At 33.4% G+C, this 24,007-nt stretch overlaps 1 protein-coding gene across 2 annotated transcripts in view; it reads left to right on the forward strand.

Annotated features, from left to right (window-relative positions):
- Window positions 1–24,007, forward strand: part of CLVS2 (clavesin 2) — a 57,621-nt gene that overhangs the window by 20,350 nt on the left and 13,264 nt on the right. For both annotated transcript variants that reach the window (XM_049771133.1, XM_049771134.1), the window contains exon 4: window positions 21,397–21,507. In XM_049771133.1, coding sequence (XP_049627090.1) covers window positions 21,397–21,507 — 111 coding nt within the window. The remainder of the gene's footprint in view (window positions 1–21,396; window positions 21,508–24,007) is intronic.

The raw sequence follows: 24,007 nt of genomic DNA on the forward strand, positions 1-24,007 counted from the left end.
TGAGGAATATTTAACATATTCAATATAATTCCCAAACTAAAAAAAGAACAATGGGATACTATTAAACTTAAAAAAGCAAGAAAGTCTGTCATTTGATATATGGGCATTATGCTAAATGAAGTGGAACAGGTTAAGAAAGATTAATGGTCTGGTAGATATCACTTATAGATTTAAACTCAACAGTAATGGTAGTAAAATGTATGTGGTTCCTAGAATTTGAAAAATGGGAAAAATTGAAATATGATGGTTAAAGCAAGTCAAATTTTTAATTATAAGATAACTTTTTCAGGAGATCTACTGTGTAACATGGTGAGTACAGTTATTTTTTATTATTTCACTTAATAGATATCAAATGTTTTGTGTTATTTTAAACTATGCACATTTAGTAAGGCAAAGTTAAAACTAGAATCTCTTGTTACAATGATCATGTTAAAATGTATTTATTTTTCACATCATCATGCTGTGCACATTAAATATATTTTGCTTTTTGTCAATGTTATCTCAATATTTTGAAAGTATCATTTAGAACTTCACTGACCTCAAATTTTCCCATAGATATTTATAAAATTAACATATTTATTCTTTCAAAACTGTAACTTTGTAAGCATATAAATTGGAATCTTTTGAAATCTTATATAAAATTGTGATTTTATTTACTTAAAGTTTAACATTACTTTACTATTGAGTCAGATCTTATTTGTTAGTGATATTTTTGTTTCACCCATTAGTATCACACTTGTAATATTTTAGATTTGACCTGAAATTAAAATACTCTTATTTCTACATTAAAATTATTATGAGAACCTATTTTCAGTATGCATAGTTTCCTTTGCAATTACAATTGATAAAGTCAAAATACTTCTAATTGAAATTCCTTGTAATTATCTGCTTATAATTTGATATAAGTTTTATAAAATATGTCTTTTGACTTAAAGTAAACTGTGAACAACCCTAGTCCATTGATATTTTATCATATAGATGAGTATGAGGCAAGTATACAATGTGATAATGGATACAACAAAACTAAAATATGTACACTGGCTCTTACATTAAAAATATCCAGGGGCTGGAGAGACAGCACAGCGATGTTTGCCTTGCAAGCAGCTGATCCAGAACCTAAAGTGATTGGTTCGAATCGCAGCATCCCATATGGTCCCCCCGTGCCTGCCAGGAACTATTTCTGAGCAGATAGCCAGGAGTAACCCCTGAGCACCGCTGGGTGTGGCCCAAAAACCAAAACAAAGCAAAACAAATATACTTACAATTATGCTTCAGTAAATCAAGTCCTTCTGAATTAAATTTACTGAAGAATTTTATTGTTACTCACATTTAACTGCACTAAATCTGTACAATGCTTTAAATACTACTACCATTTTAATAACCTTCCCAATCCATGAGCATGGATTGTATTTTCATTTATTCTCGTTATTTCTTGAAACAGTGTTTGTAGTTCTCTTGGTATAGATCTTTCACCACATTAGGTAAGTTGAATCCAAGGAATTTGGGTTTCTGTGGTAATATTGTGAATAAAATTGATTTTTAATGTCTAATCTTTTCTTTTATTACTTGTGTATATAGAAGGCCATTGATTTGTATAGCAAAATGGCAGGCTACAAAATCACTGACTGTTCTTAAAATAAACTACTTATATTTCTGTTGTCTGATTTTAATCCAAAACTGTTTTATTTATAAAACCTGTTTCTAACACCATGCACAAAAGTCAAATCAAAATGAATTAAAGAGCTTTATATTATACCTAAAATCATAGGTGCATAGAGGAAAACTTAGGTAGAACTCTCTACATTGAAGCTAACAGCATCTTCAAGGATGACATACTACTGACTAAGCAAGTAGAAGCTAAGATAAATACCATATTTTCTGGTGTATAGGGCTACTTTTTAAATCCATGAAAAACTTCTTAAAAGTTGTGGATCATCTTATACGCTGGTATATGGCATGCTGAAACTTACTCCAGCTTCAGGGAGGAGTGATCTGCATCCCATCCAGCTGCCAGGCTTCATCACTCAGTCCTCTGCTTGTCCTGATTCATCTTTCAGAGCACACAGAGGAGCTGAGTTACCGAGTACCTCATCTCATCCAGCCACTGGGAATATGGCTTTCCAGTACTCAGTCCTCTGTTCAGCTTTTATGGGACACAGAGGAGGCACTCTGTTTCCCTCTAGCTGTCCTATTAATCACTGCACCCCATCCAGATATTCTAGGAGGAGCCACCCACTCCGTGCTCTCAATGTAGATCAGAATTAAAAAACATCACAGTTGGGGCCAGAGAGATAGCATGGAGGTAAGGCATTTGCCTTGCCTGAAGAAGGACAGTTATTCGAAACCCAGCATCCCATATGGTCCCCTGAGCCTGCCAGGAGTGATTTCTGAGCATAGAGCCAGAAGTAACCCCTGAGCACTGGCGGGTGTGACCCCCCCCCCAAAAAAAAATCACAATCACTATACATGACAAAAGTAAAATGATTGTTGACACTCCAAAGTCTAGCTTTATTAAACATATATTGTTAACCTTTGAGGGTTCTACTCTTTTTCTCTTACGTTTTTTAATTTCCATTTGGTGAGTGTTAAAAGAGAGGTAATCTTATATGGCAAATATAGCCCAACCCCTATATTTTAACAGGAAAAGTAGGGAGTCATCTTGTATGCTCGGTAGTTTTATACGCTGGAAAATATGGTGTCACTACATTCTTTTGAAGGAGTTTGACTGGTTCTTAGCAGAAACTATGATCAGGATACAAAGACCTCCCAGGGAATGGGAGATATTATTCATAAAATCCCCATATACAATATACAAGGTATATAAGATCCCTAAGATACATAAGACATTGCTAGATCTTGACAAGAAAAAATACAAGCCCATCAAAAAATGAGAAGAGAGTTATAAAAATTTCCTCAAAGAAGAAATACAGATGACCAAAAGGCACATAAAAATGTTCCACATCATTAATCATCAAGGAAATGCAAATCAAAACAACACGATATCATCTTACATCACAGAGACTGGAACACAAATAAAAATGACAAGAACCAGTACTGGTGCAGATGTGGGAAGAAAGCTACTCTCAATCACTTTGGATGGGAAAATACACTGGTCCTGCCTTTTTCATAAACAATATGGGCATTCCTCTAAAATTTAGAAATTGAGCTTCTTTTCAATCCAGCAATCCTGGAAATATATCATAGGGCCCAAAAAAGACAATGAAAAAAAAGCATCTGCACTCTTATGTTCATGGCAGCACTATTTACAATAGCAATAATCTGAAAACAACCTGAGTGCCAAGAAAAATGAAGAATAAACAGTATATGCAATAGAATATTACATAGCCGATAGGAAAAAATAAAATTCTGAAATTTGTGTACATGGATAGACATTCAGAGTATAATGATGAATGAAGTTAGTCAAAGATCAGGTTACATATTCATAATGCATATTAAAAACATAGCTTGAAATTAATGAGGATAGGTTTAGCATAAGAAGGTTGCCACAAAAATTGATGAGAGAAATTATGATAAAGAAGGAAACATTAAGACAATTATTTCTCTGGATAAGAAGTAGATAAAGGAGATAAGATGATAAACATAATACTTTCAGTATTTTAAGTCACATTTCTAAACGGAAAAGTGGGGGGGGATAAGAAAGAATATAAGTAGAGTAAGAGAGGGATAGAGGAGGAAGAAGAAGAAGAAGAAGAAGAAGAAGAAGAAGAAGAAGAAGAAGAAGAAGAAGAAGAAGAAGAAGAAGAAGAAGAAGAAGAAGAAGAAGAAGAAGAAGAAGAAGAAGAAGAAGAAGAAGAAGAAGAAGGAGAAGGAGAAGGAGAAGGAGAAGGAGAAGGAGAAGGAGAAGGAGGAGGAGGAGGAGGAGGAGGAGGAGGAGGAGAAGGAGGAGGAGAAGGAGGAGGAGGAGGAGAAGGAGAAGGAGAAGGAGTAAAGAAAAATTGCTATAAGGGCTGACCGAGTTGGTGGTGGGAAGGAAACAAGGACATTGATGCAGGAAATGTACACTGGAAAATGGATAGGTTGTTGGACATGGTATGACTGAAACATCAACTATCAGCAACAAAACAGCGACTTTGCAACTGCATATCTCACTGTGATTCAAATGTTTAAAATAAGAGACTCATGTCTTTTATCTTATTATAGTGACAATTTCATATAACTTTTAAGGACACTTTTGTTTATTTCCATTGTTTTTCTCCTTATTAGAAAAGCCTAAAGAATCACATTATTATTCTGTGTAGTAGGCCTATAGTACTGCATAATTTTTCCTTTGCATTTTGTTGGCCAGAGGCAGAGAAGAAATGCAGCCTAATGTGATCCTACCAAGAGAAATAGTGGTTATTTCAATATTACTGTATCCCCAAAATAATTTGAGGATTCTTAAGTAAACTCTATATATTATATGTTTTGCTTATGCTCTCAAAAGAGTGATAATTACTTTTTCAAAAAAAGTTTGATTCCTACATTCAAGCACTAAGGAATAAATACATTTTTACTAAAATGTATTTTAAGTACTGTAAATCTTACTATCTAGTTAAATCTACTTAGGAGATTGGTAATTTCTAAGTATATAGATGATAGTTGTGACATTTCTATAACAAACAAAATACAGTAAGGATTCATTCAACTCAACTTTACACAGATGATTATAATTCCAATTGAGATAAAAAGAGTTAACTATCTCTCTATAGGCTATAACAGTAGCCAACACAGAATTTGAGATTTCATTTTTATAAAATAAGACTTATTTTAAAAACTAAAATATGGCTATGACTTATGAAAATCCCAGAAAAGAATGTTAACTCCTAAATAGTGGAAAATCTTCACTAAAAAGTCTTACTGAATTGATTTAAAGAACAGAATAACTTGCAAACATTAGGTTGTAGACTCCACAACTATTCACTATATTTATCACATACTTTGATAAACCTATCAAGTAGACTAAAGGGTATAGCCATTAAGGTTTTTGTCTTGCCTGTATTTAGCCTGGGTTTCATTCCTGGTACCACTAGGATACCCTGAGCATTTGGTGTAGTGATCACTGAGCAGAGAGTCAGGAGTAATCCATGTGGTCTATGGCCTCCAAACAATAATAAACCTATTGAAGTTTTATTCAAAATCTTTGGCTACTGTAGCTTCCCAAACCCAACCATTCTCATCTTTCAAAACAGACTCAAGAAGGCAGCATCACGTGACTCCTTAAGATCTTTTTTTTTTGGGCAATTATGATAAGGAGATTTGCTATAGTGCTTTTAGAGAGGTTTAAATTTAGCCACAAACTCTAATGAGAACCATACATCTGACAGTCTTAATTATTACCAAGTTTCCACCACCCGTCTTCTTTCACTATTTATTTGTATGAACACAAATTTTACATTACAGCTAAGGAAAAATAAACTGAGTTAATTAAAAAATCATGCCATGTGGCAATTTTATTAAATTACCAAGTTTAGTTTTGAGTAATTTTGAAATATTACACACTAAGATCTAATTTAAAAATGTTAGAGGACTTTTTTTTTTGATAAATAGAATATATTTTACAAATAAGACTGTCTTGGTTTAAAAGCAGATAAAAGAAATGCAAGTAGTGGACTTTAAGAACAGTCAATGATTTTGTAGCTAACACTTTGCTATACAAATCACTGGCCCTCTTACACACAAATAATTATAGAGAAGAAATATACATTAAAAAGCAACCCCATTTACAATAGTACCACAAAAACTCAAATACCTTGGAATCAACTTAACGAAAGAGATGAAGGACTTGTACAAAGAAAACAACAAAATATTGCTTCAAGAAATTGAGAGGACACAAGGAAATGGAGACATATATTCTTTTCATGGACTGGGAGGTTTAACATCATTAAAATTTTAATACTCCCTAAAGCATTTTGCATATTTAATGTAATCTCTTTAAGGACACCCATGACATTTTTCAAAGAAGTGGATCAAACACTCCTCAAGTTTATTTGGAATGAAAAACACCCAAGAATAGCTAAAGCAACCCTCAGGGAAAAAAGATGAAAGGCATCACTTTCCCCAACTTTAAATTATACTACAAAGCAATAATCATTAAAAGAGCATGGTATTGGAATAAAGCCAGACCCTCAGATCAATGGAATAGACCTGAGTATTCAGGAATGTTCCCCAGACATACAATCAATTAATATTTGATAAAGGGACAAGAAAAGCAAAATGGAGCAAGGAAAGCGTTTTTAACAAGTTGTGTTGGGACAGCTGGTCAGCCACATGCAAAAAAGCAAACTTGGACTCCATTTAATGCCCTGCAGAAAGGTCAAATCAAAGTGTTGCTCAAAGACATTGATTTCAGACCTGAATATTCATATTATATCTGATATAATATATAAGATATATAGAAGAAACATAGGCAAAATGCTTCATGTCATCAAGACTAAAGACCTCTTCAAAGAATAAATACCACTGTCCAAAGGCCACCCACAGAACAGGAGAAACTATTCACCCAATCCCAATCAAATAAGGAGCTAAGATATACAAGGTACTTACAGAACTTAAGAAAAAAAAATCTAACCCCATCAATAAATGGGGAGAAGAAATGAACAGACATTTCCTCAAAGAAGAAATACAGATGGTCAAAAGACACATGAAAAAATTCTCCACATCACTAATCAGGGAAATGCAAATCAAAACAATAATGAGGTACCATCGCATGCCACAGAGACAGCACGCATCACAGAGAACAACAACAACAACAAAAAACAACAACAACAAAACAAAACAAAACAAAAAAACATTGTTGGTAGGGATTCAGAGAGAAAAGGGAATGCCGTCTGGCCCAAGCTTTCTGGAAAACTATTTGGATATCATCAGAAAACTGAAAATTAAGCTCCTAATTGATCTAGCAATACCACTTCTAGAGATATATCCCCAACACACAACAATACAAAACAAAAATGCCCTCTAACCCAGATTCCCAGCAAAAAATGATTGACTTAAGGAAACTGTGGTACATCTACACAATAAAATACTACACAGCTGTTAGAAAATATGAAGTCATAAAATTTGCCTAGACATTGGATGGGCAGGGAGACATTCTGAGTGAAAAGAGTCAGAGAAAGAGAGACAGACACACAATATTCTCACTCATCTGTGGATTTAATAAAAATAAAATAGAGTAAGGAAATAATACTGAGGGAAAATAGAAATGAGGGAGGGAAAGACCAGCTCATGATATGAAGCTTACCACAAAGAGTGGTGAAATAGTAATAGAAATAACTGCAACAACAATAACCAACAACAATGAAAAGGATAGTGAGAGAGAGAAATAGAATGCCTGTCTCAAAGACAGGCAGGGGGTGGAGGAGGAGGGCAATGGGAAACACTGGTGGTAGGAAAGTTCAAATGAACAAAAAACCTTTTAAACTTAGACATTTGTCCAATAAAACCCCAGATATGAAAAAATAGGATAAAATGAAGAGTGTTTTTTTTTTTAATGAAAAGAGTTTTAGGTTTTAGGAGACTTTCCTCAATTCAATATTATAGGCACCTCTTAAGCATTCAAATGCTTTAAAGAGTGTAAGGATTTAGTTTTTTATTAATTCTTCTTGCTTTGTCTTGTTTTTGAAAGAGAAACTTCCTGATCTCAAAATTAGATTGTCTCTGATTGCAATTGAAAGAGCCATGCCTCTTAATGGAAGTGGGATCAGAGTGTGACCTTACTGACTGTAGAGTGATTGCCTAGTTTGAATAAAGTATTTATTTAGGAAAAAAGGTCAATGAATGTAAAATCATTCCATTGTAACTGATGCATTTCCTGTGAGTTTGTACTTGAGATATGTTACATTTATATACCTGAATTAATTTTAATGATAAATTGAAATGCACTCTGAATTTCTTCAAAATGAAATTTATGCTATACATTAAAATATTGTGTATTAATTTTTTCAAGAGAAGGAAAGATAACATCCATGAATGATTTTTAATCATGTTGTGTACCATAGAAAACCTATATTTTTTAAAGATATTTTCAGAACTCTTTAATTTTAAATTTTGTTTTGTTTTGTTTTGTTTTGGGGCCACACCCGGTGATGCTCAGGAGTTACTCCTGGTTATAAGCTCAGAAATCGTTCCTGGCTTGGGGGACCATATGAGATGCTGGGGGATTGAACCACAGTTTATCCTAGGCTAGTTCAGGCAAGGCAGATGTTTTAACCCTTGCACCACCACTCCAGCCCCTAATTTTAAATTTTTATCTATAGTTTAAAATAGACCTGTAATAGAACTGTCACTTTTATTGTTGTAGCTTTTTTTTTTCTTGGTTTTTGGGCCACACCCAGCGGTGCTCAGGGGTTACTCCTGGCTGTCTGCTCAGAAATAGCTCCTGGCAGGCATGGGGGACCATATGGGACACCGAGATTTGAACCAACCACCTTTGGTCCTGGATCGGCTGCTTGCAAGGCAAACACCGCTGTGCTATCTATCTGGATCCCTGTTTTAGCTATTTTTATTTGATGTGAATTGCTCTCTATTATTTTATTTCTGGTTTTATAAGCAATCTTAATTTTTTACATTAAAGAGTAAGATGAAGTATACTTGCAGAGTATTTGCATTTACTAAAATATGTTTATTTTTCATCACATTGGTTGATAGTTTTCCTAGATATAGGAATACACATTTAAAATTATTCTTGATATGTTTAAACTATTATACCATCATTTTGGCATCCATTATTATTGATAAAAAGTAATGACTTTGGGGCTGGAGCAATAGCACAGTGGTAGGGCATTTATTTGCCTTGCACGCAGCTGACCAAGGTCTGATCTTGGTTCATTCCCAGCATCTCATATGGTCCCCCAAGCGAGAAGTGATTCCTGAGAATCACCGGATGTGGCAAAACAAGAAAACAAACAAAAAGTAATGACTTCAAACCTTGTAGATTCATGTACTGTGTCTGCAAAGATTTTTAAATCTTTCTTCACCATTAGCATTTGTAACTATGTATAAGCATTTTAAGTTCCATCCTTGACTTAGAAAAAAGCATTATCACTGTATCACTTTAAAATATAATACTATCTTTTGAAGAGGACAGAAGTGGTGGTCATTCCTTTTTTCTAGTTCTGAATTCAGATTGTTCCTGATATGTTAGGGAAGAAGGGGGGTGGGAACCGGGTTGTCTGTATGCAAGGCAAGTTCTCTACCTGCTAAACTAGCTCTTTGGCCACTGTTTCATTTTTTGTTTGTTTGTTTCTTTGTTTTTTGAGGCCACACCCTTTGATGCCAAGTGGTTACTCCTGACTATGCGCTCAGAAATCGTTCCTGGCTATGGGAAGCCGGAGGATCAAAAGCAGTCTGTTCTAGTCTAGCGTGGGCAAGGCAGAAGCCTTACTGCTTGCGCCACCACTCCAGCCCCTATAGTTTATATGTTTTACTGCCATTTAAATTTGTAGAGGAGGTGATAAAATGAAGCACATCCAGTCATTCATAGTGACTTGTGTATTTTAAAGTAATTTTTAAAGCTAACATTTTTTGAAAAGAATATTTTGAAAAGAAAAATAAAAGAAAATTCTTGTTAATAAAACAAAACATCTGAGAAATTTTTATACTTTTATTATCTTCTTTCTTGGTAAGAGTTATTTGGAAAATAAGTATAATAAATATAGTTGAAAGACTAAGCTCCTGTAACAATTGTTACAATAGATCATATTTTAGAAATAAACATTTCTGGTCTTGCTTGTTGCTGTCACATTTAGATTTCTATTTTAGATAGATGTCTTAGTTACTTCTAGCCTTTGTTATAACTTTGAAAATTGTGATTATTATCTTTCATTTGACATTATTGTGAGTATTCAACAAGTTGACAAGTTTGAAAGGAATTGCACAGATAGCTACTCAAACATGATCCTTGGTTAATGTCAATACTAACCATGCAGTTCTTTACACTGTGCTCAACAAGAGAATATAAATAAAATTACATTATAGAGGAATCTTGTTTTAGGCTTAAATAAAATCATTCTATAATATAACTAATCAGCATATCTTTCCCTATCAAGCAATACATATCAACTGGAGTTATGTAGGATGAACCCACCATGTCCTACAAATGTTCAGCTTTTTTTAATGTTTAGATTTTTAAAAGGAACTAAAGACAATTTTCTCTAAGGATTTTATATTCAGTCCCAATTTTCTTCTTCAAAATTGTAAAATAATAGTGAAGTTTGGAATTTGTCATGGTCTTCTCTCATATCTTTCTTTGTTATTCTTATTAAGAGAAGGTAAACCCCTAACTGGTAAGAAGAGCACTTGACTCAATGAAATAATAAAGGTCAGTTCTAACTTGAGTAACATTTTCTCAGACCTGTTTTTTCTGATTTATTTTTATTATTCAAAAATGGGCTTTGACATCCAGGTAATATCAGAATGCAACCAAACTCTGCAGATACAAATGATAGCACATGCTTTTCTTCCTCATCTCAGTATCTGTGCCTGATATTAGTTGGGCCAAAATACATGGTACCTCATATGGTGTTTTATTTTTTGTTGTTGTTGTTTGTTTGTTTTAATAAAAATACTCATTCTGGGGCTTGAGCGGTAGGATATTTGTCTTGCATGTGGACAACCTGGAACCTATCCCTGGAATCAATCCCCTACATCCCTTATATTCCCCTGAGCCTGTCAGGTGCCATTTCTGAGCGCAGAGCCAGGCAGGAGCAACATGTGAGCACTGCCAGGTGTGCCTCCCCAAATACTCATCCTGCCCAAAACATTATTATTCTTGTGGTTTGGGTCCCAAGACTCAATATTGATGCAGTAACAGAGAATCATGTTGCACTAAGCCTCACTGTATTGTTCTTCTTGTGTGCTTCTTAGAAGTACACATGCCTAAACATTTTTTGGCCTTCTCTCACCACTGTTATAGTCTACTGCCTTACAACCCATATGGATGCCACAGTTTTGGAAGGTGGTGGTAGAACTAGACTTGTTCTGGCAAGTGATTAGAAAGCATCATTCTGACTTTAGCCACCTATTCTTACTCAAGCCAGTTCCATATTATTTACTAATAACTTAAAAAACGATCTATGCTGCTATTATTTTTAAGTATAATGATGACAGTAGCATTGTAAAATGCCATTTAACATATTCATGAATTATAATTTATTTTGTTCTGTTGCTACTTTTCTACATTTGCACTTCTGTCTGAGTTATGTAAGCTTTGGGATATCTCTGTATGCATTGCCTACTTACTATTCAACACTTCATTCTTCCCTGAAAATATCATTTTACAATTTTACTTTCAAGTAGAATTAGTGAATTATTAAATATTATTAAATATAAGAACCTATTATTATTTTTATTTAACACACCTTTATAATCTAGTCATTTGACACATCCTATGACTTTATATTTCTAGTATGTGTGCTATTGTCCCTTTATGTTTATTTTCTAGATATGAATTAAATTCAAACTCTTTGTAGCTTTACAGTGTTAAAAGCTTTAATCTATGTCATCATCCAACTTACTCCATATTTAAAATAAGGTACCTAGGACATTTTTAAAGAATTTATCATACAAACTAGATATGTAAAATCATAACTATTTTTATGTCTGAGAATTATGAAATTTGAATAGCACTCTCATGTTATATTGGTAACTACTCAGCAACATCAACTCTGACTATGATGAGAAAAGTACTGTTTGACAGAGTTATATCTAGCTAAAATATTTCTCAGTAAAACTGTCAAATCATATGACATAATGATAAAATAATTGTATTATGTATTCAATGGACAAGACCTATTTTACTAATGAAGAATAAGTGTGATATTCTTACCAATTACATTTTGATAATAATTGAAGCAAAACAAAGGCACATAGCCTTTTCATAAATACACAAGGCTTACATAGTCAATGCTGATGTGTGTTTTGTACACTGTTGGGGTAGGAAGCCTGGAAAACATGATTTGAAACCATTTTCACACCTCAATAATCCATAATATATCAACTGCAATTGAATATAACGAACAAACTAAAGTAAAAAAACCCACTTTATAAAAATGTTATGTTAACTCTTTTTATTATTTTTATTAAAATTGAATGCACAGCAAAAGTACAAAGAATTATAACAATTGATAATCAATAGAGTAGTAGCAATTTTATTTTATTTTCTGTGGGGCACACCTGGAATTTTTCTGTTGTTACTCCTGGCTCTGTGCTCATAAATGCTTCCTCGTAGGGTTCGGGACTATATATGATATCAGGGATCAATCTCAGGTTGGCTGTGTGCAAAGCAAATACACTGTCCACTGTGCTATTGCTTCAGCCCAATAGTAGTAATTTTCTATAACCAGTATCTTGAGGCTCATAGCTTCCATCTACATGTCAACAACAGTAGCATGATCTCACCAGAATCCTAGCTAGTGTAACAATAATGGATGAAGTTCTACTTAATTTATTTTTTTAATCATGCATTTTTAAAAGTAACTCCTTAATGGTTCTAATTGGTTGTTTCTTTATCTTTTACTTTTATTTTAATATTTTAGATTTTTATTCTTTAAAATTTAGTACTATGAAAATACAAAGCTACCCAGAATTGGATTTCAGGAAAACAATATTTTAACAACAATCCCTTCATCAGTGTTCACTATCTCTTTAACAATGCTTCCCCACCCCATTCACCTCTCACTTACTAGTCTGCTTCTATAATAGGAACTTACATATATGTATATGTATATAACTATAGTTACATATATATGTGTATATATAAAAATTTTTATTGTGATTTATAGTACTGTTGCTTATAGGTTTGTATACATAAAACTACCACCTTTTAGTTTCCCTCATCCTCCCAATTGAACATCTCCTCCCACCATAGATGTTGCCCACTTCCTGTAAACCACTTTAGTAACATGCATTCAGGACTACTATCATTTTTATATTCAAAATCACCAAAATGGAGTTAAGCCACTGAACTTTGAAAAAAGGAATTGAGAAAAGCATGTGAAACTAGTTTATTCTAGTTATTTTTATTGAAGTATTGTGACCTACAATGCTATTAATGATAACATTCCAACAGCTGGAGCAATAGTACAGTGTGAATAAGGCACTTACTTTGCTTGAAACTGACCACATCTAAATCCTTAACACCATATATGGTCTCCTGTGTCCCATCAGAAATAGTCCCTGAACTCAGAAGCAAGACTGGGTTTGGCCAAACAAAATAAAACCAAAAAAACTTAACACATATTCAATATCGAATATCTTCTTTCCCATATCAACATCACAAGATATACTCCCACCCCTCAATTTCTCCTATGTTTTTAAGATCACTTGTATAGACAAAAATGTTCAAATTTGTTGCCTTTGTCCAGTGTTGCATACTTATTATTTTTATATGATATCTATGAGGGAGATCATTGTATTTCTGACTCTCCTTCTGATCAACTTTGATTCAGTTTCATCACAGATTGAAAAATTCATGTCTAATCATTTGTTGAGACATAATTCCTTAAGGTATTGACAAACAGGAGCCATCACCTTCTGTTGAGGCAGTATTTTCAAACATTTTAAAAGAACTTCTAAATGTACTTTGTATGGTCCCTAATATTTGTTTTAGAAATCAATCATAAAGGAATTATCATTAACTGAGGCAAAATTTATGTAAACTATTTACTTCATTTTTAGATTTTTTTAATGAGGAAAATATTTAAGTCAAGTTGAATTAACTTCATGGGGGTGGTAAGATAATATAAAGGATAAGATTTTGCTTTGCATATGACTAAACTGGGTTTTTTCTCTGCCTTAAAAGCCAACAAATAGTAATTAGAATTTACCACAGCACTAGCACTAGCACTAGCACTATTCTTGAGAAAAGTTCCTTGTTATTATTGTGCTACAAGAATGTTAATTTAGTAGATGTATATAGCATAAGAATTTGATATAGAAAAACAAAAAAAAAAAGAATTTGATATTGTAAATCTATGTTTTCATGTAACTCCTTTAATGTGGAAACAATATCTTTCATGTTTAAAATAAAATGACTAGAGTTTTAGTTTTACTTTATTATTTTCATAACCCAAGCTTAATGCAATATTTTATATTAATATTGTATTTTGAGGTTGAGGAGAATTATATTTGAAGCACAGCTAGCCAAGCACCACGTGATACTCTGTGGAACATTAGAAAATAATGTTTTCTGTAGTTTGTTTGACCACCTGTCCTCTTTCCAGAAAGAGAAAATCATCACTGAGGGCTTCTTGGTAAATCATTGATTTTTAAGGAGGCAAACGGAACCTCCCTATAGCACCTGAGTCTACTATGTCACATATTTTCCCAGTGCAGTCCCCCAACAACACCAGAGCAGAATGTCACAATCACCTCCTTTAGGAAACACAGAATTAACTGAAGTCTTGCGAGGTATTAGTTTCTAGCTCAAACATTTAACCGAGTCTGATTGTGCAGCTATAGTAAAATCTATTAGTTTTATTCTGCATATTAATTCATCTGATCTATTGGGTAATTATTTTATTCTAGCTGATGGAGGGACAGTAATAACTTTTGTTGATAGAAGTATATTTATTACTGAAATCTAGAATTCAAGTACAATGTATTACTTCAGTTCATGTGCTCCAAATATAAGAAAACAGCAAAAAAGGTAGGGTGAAATTAGATTCTGTTTATATTTGTGTGTTTTTGTAGAATTGACACATTGTTATTTTCTGTTGATTATTTAGTAGGAAAGATAAGTGACTTTTATTTTTAGATTTTACAAATTAACTGAATTTTTAAATTTCAAAGACAAAACTTTCAATGTGGAAATGATGGTCTGTGTTAAGGTTTCAATAATGTTAATAACAACAGCAAGCCACTTTTATGTGAGCAGATAACCTGATATATATTTTGCATGGGAAAAGGGTAAGTGTGCCATTGTTTTATTTATTTTTTTTAACTGAGTCTGTGGACTTATTAAATGGAGAGAGCAGCCCTAACCACTGATGTGTTCTAAGTGCCCTAAAAAGGTTCCTTCATATCCTGCTGGATGGGAAGTTTAAAGGCCCAATAATGCTAATTGTAGAATCATGAAAATCATGCAGTCATCATCACCCTGCATTCAAAATGTTCTTGTGGTACCTCCTCTTCATAGCACTTTTCTAACCATAATTGAAAGCTCATAAATATAATATATTAGAATCATTTCAATCTCTGGATTCCTTGCTCATTAATACTGTAGTAAAATTTACATTTCAGGTGACATTTCTCTGCCATACTCTATATATATAATATATTACTCAATATGGCTTTTTCTCAATTACACGTGCTTATCATTTTTATGACTTGTTGTGAGTTTTCTTGAAAATCTAGTCCATGCCTTGTAAGTGTTCCTATGACATTTTAACAGTCCTGACACATTTCCCTGAGAGGTGAAAGCACCAAATATTTCCTCAGAGAGCTAAAATAAGTTTTCCTAGAATCTATCTCTCTTGTTCTCCACTTTACTGAGTCACCAACAACAGTCCTTAAGATAGCAACAATAATGGTTTATTAAAAATGTTTACTTTTTTTGTTTTACCAATTTTATTAAATTGCTAAATACACCATATTATTCTAAATGTCTATTGGGGTATTCTTTCTGGATCGCTATATGAAAGATCTGCCTTTCATATATATGAAAGATATATGAAAGATAATATATATTAATAATAAGTATCTTTTATTATGCTAAATTAGTTATTTGCATACATCCCCTCTCCCTGCTTAAGAAATTTAATATTTCTAGGGCTGGAGCAATGGCAAAGCAGATAGGGTGCTTGTCTTATACCTTATTTATACATTGCCAATCTTTGTTCTATCTCAGGTATCCCATATGGTACTCTAAGTCTGCCAGGAATTATTCCTGAGTACAAAGCCAGGAGTAACCCATCACTATTATTAGGTGCCCCCCACCCCCCCAAAAAAAGATTAACATTTCTAAAAGAAGTTGTGTTTGTCCTAGTTCCAAAGTCCTCTTCCCATTATTATCCTGGTCAGTAACTGGATTGGAAAAGAACAGACCGATAGTTGTGAGCCATGTATTTATTCTCATCTGTAGTCTATAGATAAACTGTAGTATATAGTCATTCAATTACTTTCACAGGGAAAACAGAGCTTTTTGCCAAAATATTCTAACTAGTTATCTTCCGCCAAATTAAGAGACAACTAGAAAACTATTTAATTAGTAGCTATTTTAGAAAGTCTTTTTCTGTGCTTGTCTCATGGTAATGAAGTACATGTAAATTATGCAAATAGAATGAAAACAAAGGATCTTGACCCTTGTAAAGAATTTGGGAATTTAAGCTATTTTTTTTACACATGGTGGAGGATGATCCAGTTTCTTCCTCTTAAATTATAAAGGTCCATTTAAATATTGAGTTGTTTTGGTAGACACACATAACAATAACTACCTAGATACAAATAATTATATCAAAGCAAAATTTTGCCTAGGTATATTGACATGTAAAGAAGCAACAATGCTAAATTTTATATAATAAAATAAAAACTTTTTAAAAAGTGATGCCAAATCAAGTTACAGGAAATATACTATAAAGATCTATCACATTATATTTCAAAATTAGCACTTGGGGGTCTGAGCAATAGCACAATAGTAAGGTGTTTGTCTTGCACAGGCTGACCAGGGACTTACCCTGGTTTAATTCCTGGCATTTCATATGGTCCCCAGAGCCTTTCAGGAGTAACCACTGAGTGCTGATAGGTATGTCCCCCCATCACCCCCCCCCCCAAAAAAAAAGGCACTTAACTTCTCGAACTTTCTTTAAAAAATATGCATATGATTTTTTTTTTTTTTTGGTTTTTGGGCCACACCCGGCAGTGCTCAGGGGTTACTCCTGGCTGTCTGCTCAGAAATAGCTCCTGGCAGGCACGGGAGACAGTATGGGACACCGGGATTCGAACCAACCACCTTAGGTCCTGGATCGGCTGCTTGCAAGGCAACCACCGCTGTGCTATCTCTCCGGGCCCAATATGCACATAATTTAAAGTTTTAAAATTTTGTGATTCCTGAGACAACCTTGTCTTAATTCTCATAAGTTCTTTAAGAAACATGGGCAGGAGCAGTGATGCAGCTGTAAGGCATTTTCCTTGCATGCGGCTGACCCAGGAAGGACAGTGGTTTGGTCCCTGACGTCCCATATAGTCCCCCAAGCCAGAAGTGATTTCTGAGTGCATAGCCAGGAATAACCTCTGAGCATCACCAGGTGTGGTCCAAAAACCAAAAAAAAAAAAAAAAAAAAAAAAGTAAACATGGATTCATCATGATTGTTTTAAGGTGGATGGAAGTAGATGGAAGCAAGAAGACTGTGTGATTAGTTAATTAGTTAATTGAACTGTCATATTAAATCTCACCAACCTGATAGCCAATTAGATAGATAATGGAAATGACAAAGGGGCAGGGAGAACAAATATGTAACTATGCAAATATGTTGAAGGAGAAGGAACCAAATCTCTCTTTGATCCTTCATCTGTGCCCAGTCAAGTAGCATAAAAGTAGCATTCCCAACCATCTGGACTTGTAAATAAAGAAAAATAAAAAAGACAAATTGTTGTGTGGCCTTAGGATTTAAAAGGCTGGTCATTAGTCCCACTGCCAGACTGCAGAATTGCAGAACTCAACAAGGAGAATTACAAAAGATACAAATCATTTTAGCTCAGTTTCAGAAACTGTAAACTAGAATTGCATCTTGGGAGCAGAACAAAAGAGATCATATAAGTTCATACTAAGAAAAAGGGTCCTGGATAGGCAGCAGGACCTAGAACCACCTACTTAAACTACAAACTAGAGCAAGTTTAGCATTATAAGCATATGGAATTTTAAATTGGAATATATATGTGAATCAGGTATAGTCTGCTTCAAAGTTCACTACACAAAGTAGAAATCTTACCTAATAGTCTCAGAATAAACGAAAACAACTAGATAGAGGTTTGTCATTGGAAGAATGAGTAATGCTTTTGAGAAGATTGGTCATTATATCTCTTGGTTTTAAGATCACAATTTTGCAGATGTGTTCCAAAGGTCAAAAACTAATATGTTTATTATGTCACTAATTTTTCTTATCTGATCCAACTACAAATATATAAAATATGGAGGGTGGTAGCCAGACATAGAAACAGTGTTAAAAGAATGTGTATTTAAGTTCTAAAGAAGAAAAATATATGTGTATATATGTATATGTATATATGTATGTGTATATGTATTTATACATATATATTTACCAATAACATGGATTCTGATGCTGACTGTTTAAGCAAGCTCTCTTTGCTGAGCCACAATTTCCTTATAAGCAAAATGGGAATGTTAGTCATATGGTTTGGCTTATAAGCAAAATGGGAACAGATTAACCGTAACTGTTACTCACTGAGCACATCTCCCATATGCTGGACTATCAATAAGATTACTATCTCTTAGGCCAGAGTGGTGGTGCAAGCGCTGTGGCACACGCTGACCTAGGATGGACTGTGGTTCCATCCCCTTGCGTCCCATATGGTCCCCCAAGCCAGGAGAAATTTCTGAGTGCATAGCCAGGAGTAACCCTTGAACATCACTGGGTATGGCCCCAAAGCAAACAAACACAAAATTAACATCTCTAGAGTTGACTTAGCATCATTCACAAAAATAAAATGTCTTCTGCTTTCCTGTTTTTCCTTTAAGTCTTTTTCTAGTCTAGTGTATCTCATCAGTAGAATTCTCCTATTCAGAAATCTGTAAAATTCTTGTACTTTACTTTCCAAGAAGTGAGAGAAATGGATGCAGGAAACTAGCACTAACAGACCACTTAGGAGACATCCTTTGTACTCAAATAACTCACAGTTGAGTAGATGAGAGCAGATAAACATGGTTTTATTAAATTATAAAAATTAAACACAAAGAAAACCACAAGACTATCTGGTGAATATATAGCAATGAAAGTAAACTCTCTGATGGCAATAAATAACTGAGAATGAACATTCATAAGAGAATAGTGGGATGAGAAGAGATGAAACCAAGGGAGAATTAATGCTGTTGTAGGAAAACTTAATATGCAGATGAAAAATAGTTTACTCATTGCAAATAAATGCAAGCACTAAAATGCTCAACAGAAGTTAGACATTATAGAGGATTTCATAAAGACTGTGACATCAAAACAAATGTATGCTATTCAAAAGTGACATTGAATTATAGTTACAATTTGTAGAGATATCTTTGCAGTGAATCTTAAAAATAATGCTCAAGGGTATATATAATATTATAATGTTTTTATAAAATTTTATTTTGGGATGCCACACCTAATGATTTTGAGTGTTTACTCCTGACTCAGTAGCTAGGGATCATTCCTGATGGGACTCAAAGGACCATATGTAGTGCTGAGGATCCAACATGAATATTTCACATGAAAGACAAACACTCTACATTCTTTTCTCTCTGGCCACATTTTTATAGATTTTTAAGTAATAAAGTTTAACAGCATACATATTAGCATAAAGTGACAAGTTTTCACTAAATATAAATATATATAAACATTAATGATTACATAATGTTCTTATAAGATAAAATAAAATCATAAAGATAATATAATATAAAATTTTAATTTGAGGAAATGTGAGAGAAGTTGAATATAGTGAATTCAAAGATTTATTTTTTAAGCTGTGTGGAGGGCAAATGGGTCTTTATGTATATGGTCTCTTAAATACCTTTAAGTATATGTCTATATAGATAAGATGACTTTAACATAGTTTAAACACGTTTATGTTGATTCATGTGAAATTTTTATTACTTGATGAATTAAGACTGCATTTTTATTTTATTACTATTATTATTATATTTTTGGCTTTTTGAGCCACACCCAAAATGCTCAGAGGTTACTCCTGGTAATGAGCTAAAAAAATCACTCCTGGCTTGGGAAACCATCTGGAATGCTGGGGGATCAAAACACCTTCTGTTCTAGGTTAGCCATGTGCAAGGCAAATGCCTTACCACTTCCGCCACTGCTCAGGCCCCTAGACTGCAAATTTTAAAAATACCAACATATAGAACAGTTTTGTATTTAATATATCTAAGTTATTTTTGTATTTTGTTTTATTTTCAGAGATAAAATCACTGAAAAAATGCTCATCAGCTCTGAAAATCAATCTACAAACTCACATTGATTACTAACATTCATGCTATTCAAAATATTATTACTTATATACTGAGTAAAATCAAGAATTTAGATTTTATGTTGTTACTTGAGATGCAGATAATTTTGTTAGTATAGTATTTTAAGAAAGATTTTTGTAGTCAGGTCAGTATGGAGTTTTGAACTAGTACCAAGAATCATATTCATTATGTGATATCCACAGCATATTCAGTGTGCAATGTAACAGTTCATTTAGCTAATGATTAGCTTAGTTTAAGGATTTCCTTCATATAATAGTAGAGAATTGAAATACCCCTACTGAGTTGCAAAAGAAGTGAGAAAACACCTCTCTAGATTCCTTTAGACTTTTTCAAACCTATACAGGTAGATAAGACAGTCTTATATATAGCCTCATTTATGTTTCTTTAATTTAAACACTGACTACTAGTTGTTTATAATTGAGTTTAAGTCTTACAATGGACATTACCCTTCACCCATGAACCTTTCCCACCAATGTCCCAGGTTTCTCTACCCCTCAGCCCCTGTCTGCCATAACCTCTCTTTCTTCCTTTTTTTTCTTTTTAGACAATGTGGTTTGCAATATTGTTAATGAAGGGAGAGCGTGCATTTCACTTTATCTTCATCAAACACCCAGTTATCTCAAGTGATGAGTTCCAATTTTAAATGTCATAATGGTCCCTTCTCTATCCTACCTGCATGGTTCCACTGTTGTTAAATAGCCTAATTTTTGTCTTGGTGGATGTTTTCAATTTTATTTGCTTAAATGTTTTCTTTTTCAAATGATAGTAATGTCTGTAATATAAATTTATGAGTTATGAAGAATAAAGTGAAATTTGATGTGAGTGCTAAGAGAGTTATTACAAGTACATTTAATGAAGCATTTCCATTTCAATACTCCTTAGTAGAAATGAGTTAAATGAACAAGTTAATACTTCCTTAATATAGATTCATATTTTAGAGATTTCTAATGTCTTGCACTTCAGTTTCTTGACCTATTAGTAGTGGTTAGAAGTTCTAAAATATTAGTCTTGAAAATGTTGAAAATGTTAATATTTTCTTTAAACAGAAATTTGCTTTATTTTATATTGCTTCAATTTTATTACAATTTAATGTTTAAAAATTGCTTCTTAACTATATACTCTCATTTAAGTATGTAGAATAATACATCTTTTTATATGTAATACCCAAAATATTTTACATATATTAAAGTGTATTTTGAATTTTTTCTTTTTTTCTCTAGGATAGTTTTCCAGCAAGATTTGGAGGAATTCATTTTGTTAACCAACCATGGTATATACATGCATTATATACTGTGATTCGGCCTTTCCTAAAGGAGAAGACTCGGAAAAGGGTATTTTATTTTTCCTTTTAGATGCCTTTTCATCCTCATTAAATAATTTTTGATGTATATTGAGTATAATATTGGCTTTGGTAAGATGCACTTCTACACTGAATATAATTATTCGACTGAAAAGATATTCACAATTCTAAAATACTTTATGACTAATTGTTTTTGTTTGGGGCCCACATCTGGCAATGCTCACTGGTTACTTATAGCTCTGTATTAAAATATAATTCCTAGAGCAGCTTGAGAGAAGTAGGGTATCAAACCTAGGTTGTCTGTGTGCAAATCAAGTGCCCTACCTACTGTACTATCTTTTCTTCCCCCCTTTGTGGTTAATTTGTTTATATATAAAACAAATATTTTAAAAGTTAGCAATTCTGCTTTATCAAAATAGGAAAAGAATTTAAATACATTTAATATATATTAATGCCTGTTTAAAATTATAAAAAATAATCATGTCATGTCATTTTTAATATATAGCATTTGAATATAATTAATTAGGTATTTCTATCTAATATAATTTTATATTATTTTCATGATTGAGTGTACATTTTAGAAGTGCTGTGTAGAAATTTTACTAGTTTTTAAATTAAAAGTTATTTTGCATTCTTGGGGCCAGAGTTGTGGTGCAAGTGGTAAGACATCTGCCTTGTTCATGCTAGCCTAGGAGGGACTGTGATTTGATCCCCTGGCATCCCATATGGTCCCCCAAGCCAGGAGTGATTTCTGAGGGCATAGCCAGGAGTAACCCCTGAGCTTCACTGGGTGTGGCCCAAAAACCAACAAAAACAAGTTATTTTGCATTCTACAATTCAATTTAATCTAAAAATAAGACCAATATATTTAATAAAAGTATTGATATTTTGAGAATTCAATATTGTACATGTACAGTGCGTGTGTAGTGATGATATATGACATCTTCTGAGCACATTTATTATTATTTCTAAACTATACATTAAAATAGATTCTAATACACATTTCTGTAAAGAAAAATAATCATTATCTTTTGTTTCAAAGCCAACAAACGTTAAATCCTAAGACTGAAGTTATTATGTGCTTTACTCATTTTACAGCTATAAAATTTTAGAGTTATATATAAAATTGGGCAGATTCCCATTTGGAGTTATTTTTACCACTAAGCTTTAAGTGATTAGACCAATATTTTAAGTGAATAATTTATGCTTCTAAATCTATATGGGAGATTATTTTCTGGGTTTTTCAATAAATGAGCAGGCAGTCCAGATATTTTATGTCATAAGTGGTGTCAAAGTGAAGTAATCATTAAATGTGTTTACATAAAATATTTGAACAGAGTTTTCTATATATTAATTTGTTAGATGTGGCCGGAGCAGTGAGGCAATCAGTAAGGCATCTGCTTTGCATGCAATAGCCTAGGACAGACCATGGTTTGCTCTCCCAGCATTACATATGATCCCCACAAGCCAGGAGAGATTTCTGAGCACATATCCAGGAGTAATCCCTGAACGTCACTGGGTGTGACCCCCCCAAAAACAAAAACAAAAAAAAAAAAACACCCCAAAAATAATTATTAGAAATGTTTCAGTAGTTTAGGGAGAATTCTGTATACTCTATATTAGAAAGTTTTTCTATTAGTTTATTAGGAATACAATTAATTTATAATTTACAATTCAAGCAAATGTCTTAACCTGCCAATTGTATTACGATTTATGATAAGAGACATGTATATATCTTTTTTGACCTCTTTTCAGTTAACAAGCCCCTAAATTCTTTAAAATTTTCAAATATCGACAACATCAAAGGTGTGCTTTGTTGTTTGTGTGCAGAGTATTGGACTAGCCTATGAGCAGGGACTGTTGCCAGTGGAACCAAAATTGTGGTTAGAGGGTAGGAACTTCCAGTCTCACCCCTAGACCTCAGAGAATAGAGGCTCAGGATATTGGGATTAATTTCTAAAGGTCAGTTATTTAGTCACTTTTAGTTTTCACAATATTCCAAAAGGAGAATGTTTAGAAAATGTTAGAGGGTGATAGCTCCCTAACATGGTTGTAATCATGGTGCTTGAATAAAAAATTTAATAAAAACGTATTTTATTTGTTTTTTTTTTGGGGGGGGGGGTTCGGGCCACACCTGTTTGATGCTCAGGGGTTACTCCTGGCTAAGCACTCAGAAATCTTCCCTGGCTTGGGGGACCATATGGGACGCCGGGGGATTCAACTGCGGTCGCAATCTTTTTTTGTCTAGCGCTTGCAAGGCAGACAACTTAACTCTAGCGCCACTTCGCTGGCCCCAAGAAAAACGTATTTTAATAAAAAAAAAAGAAAGTATTAGAGATTAGGAGGCATATATGCCCTTTCTCTATGCCTTATGCTATGCAAATTAAATTCCAGTATGAAGTCTAGGAAACCTCTAGTTTATATAACTAGCTTGTAGGAAGTATTTTGAAATTGCTATTTGTGTCTGAGGTTATTTGTGTATGTGTATATAGGAGAGTGAGGTCAGTTCGGTAGTACTGAACCTTAGTGTT

Source organism: Suncus etruscus, chromosome 4 (genome assembly GCF_024139225.1).
Source record: "Suncus etruscus isolate mSunEtr1 chromosome 4, mSunEtr1.pri.cur, whole genome shotgun sequence".
Classification (NCBI taxonomy): Eukaryota; Metazoa; Chordata; class Mammalia; order Eulipotyphla; family Soricidae; genus Suncus; species Suncus etruscus.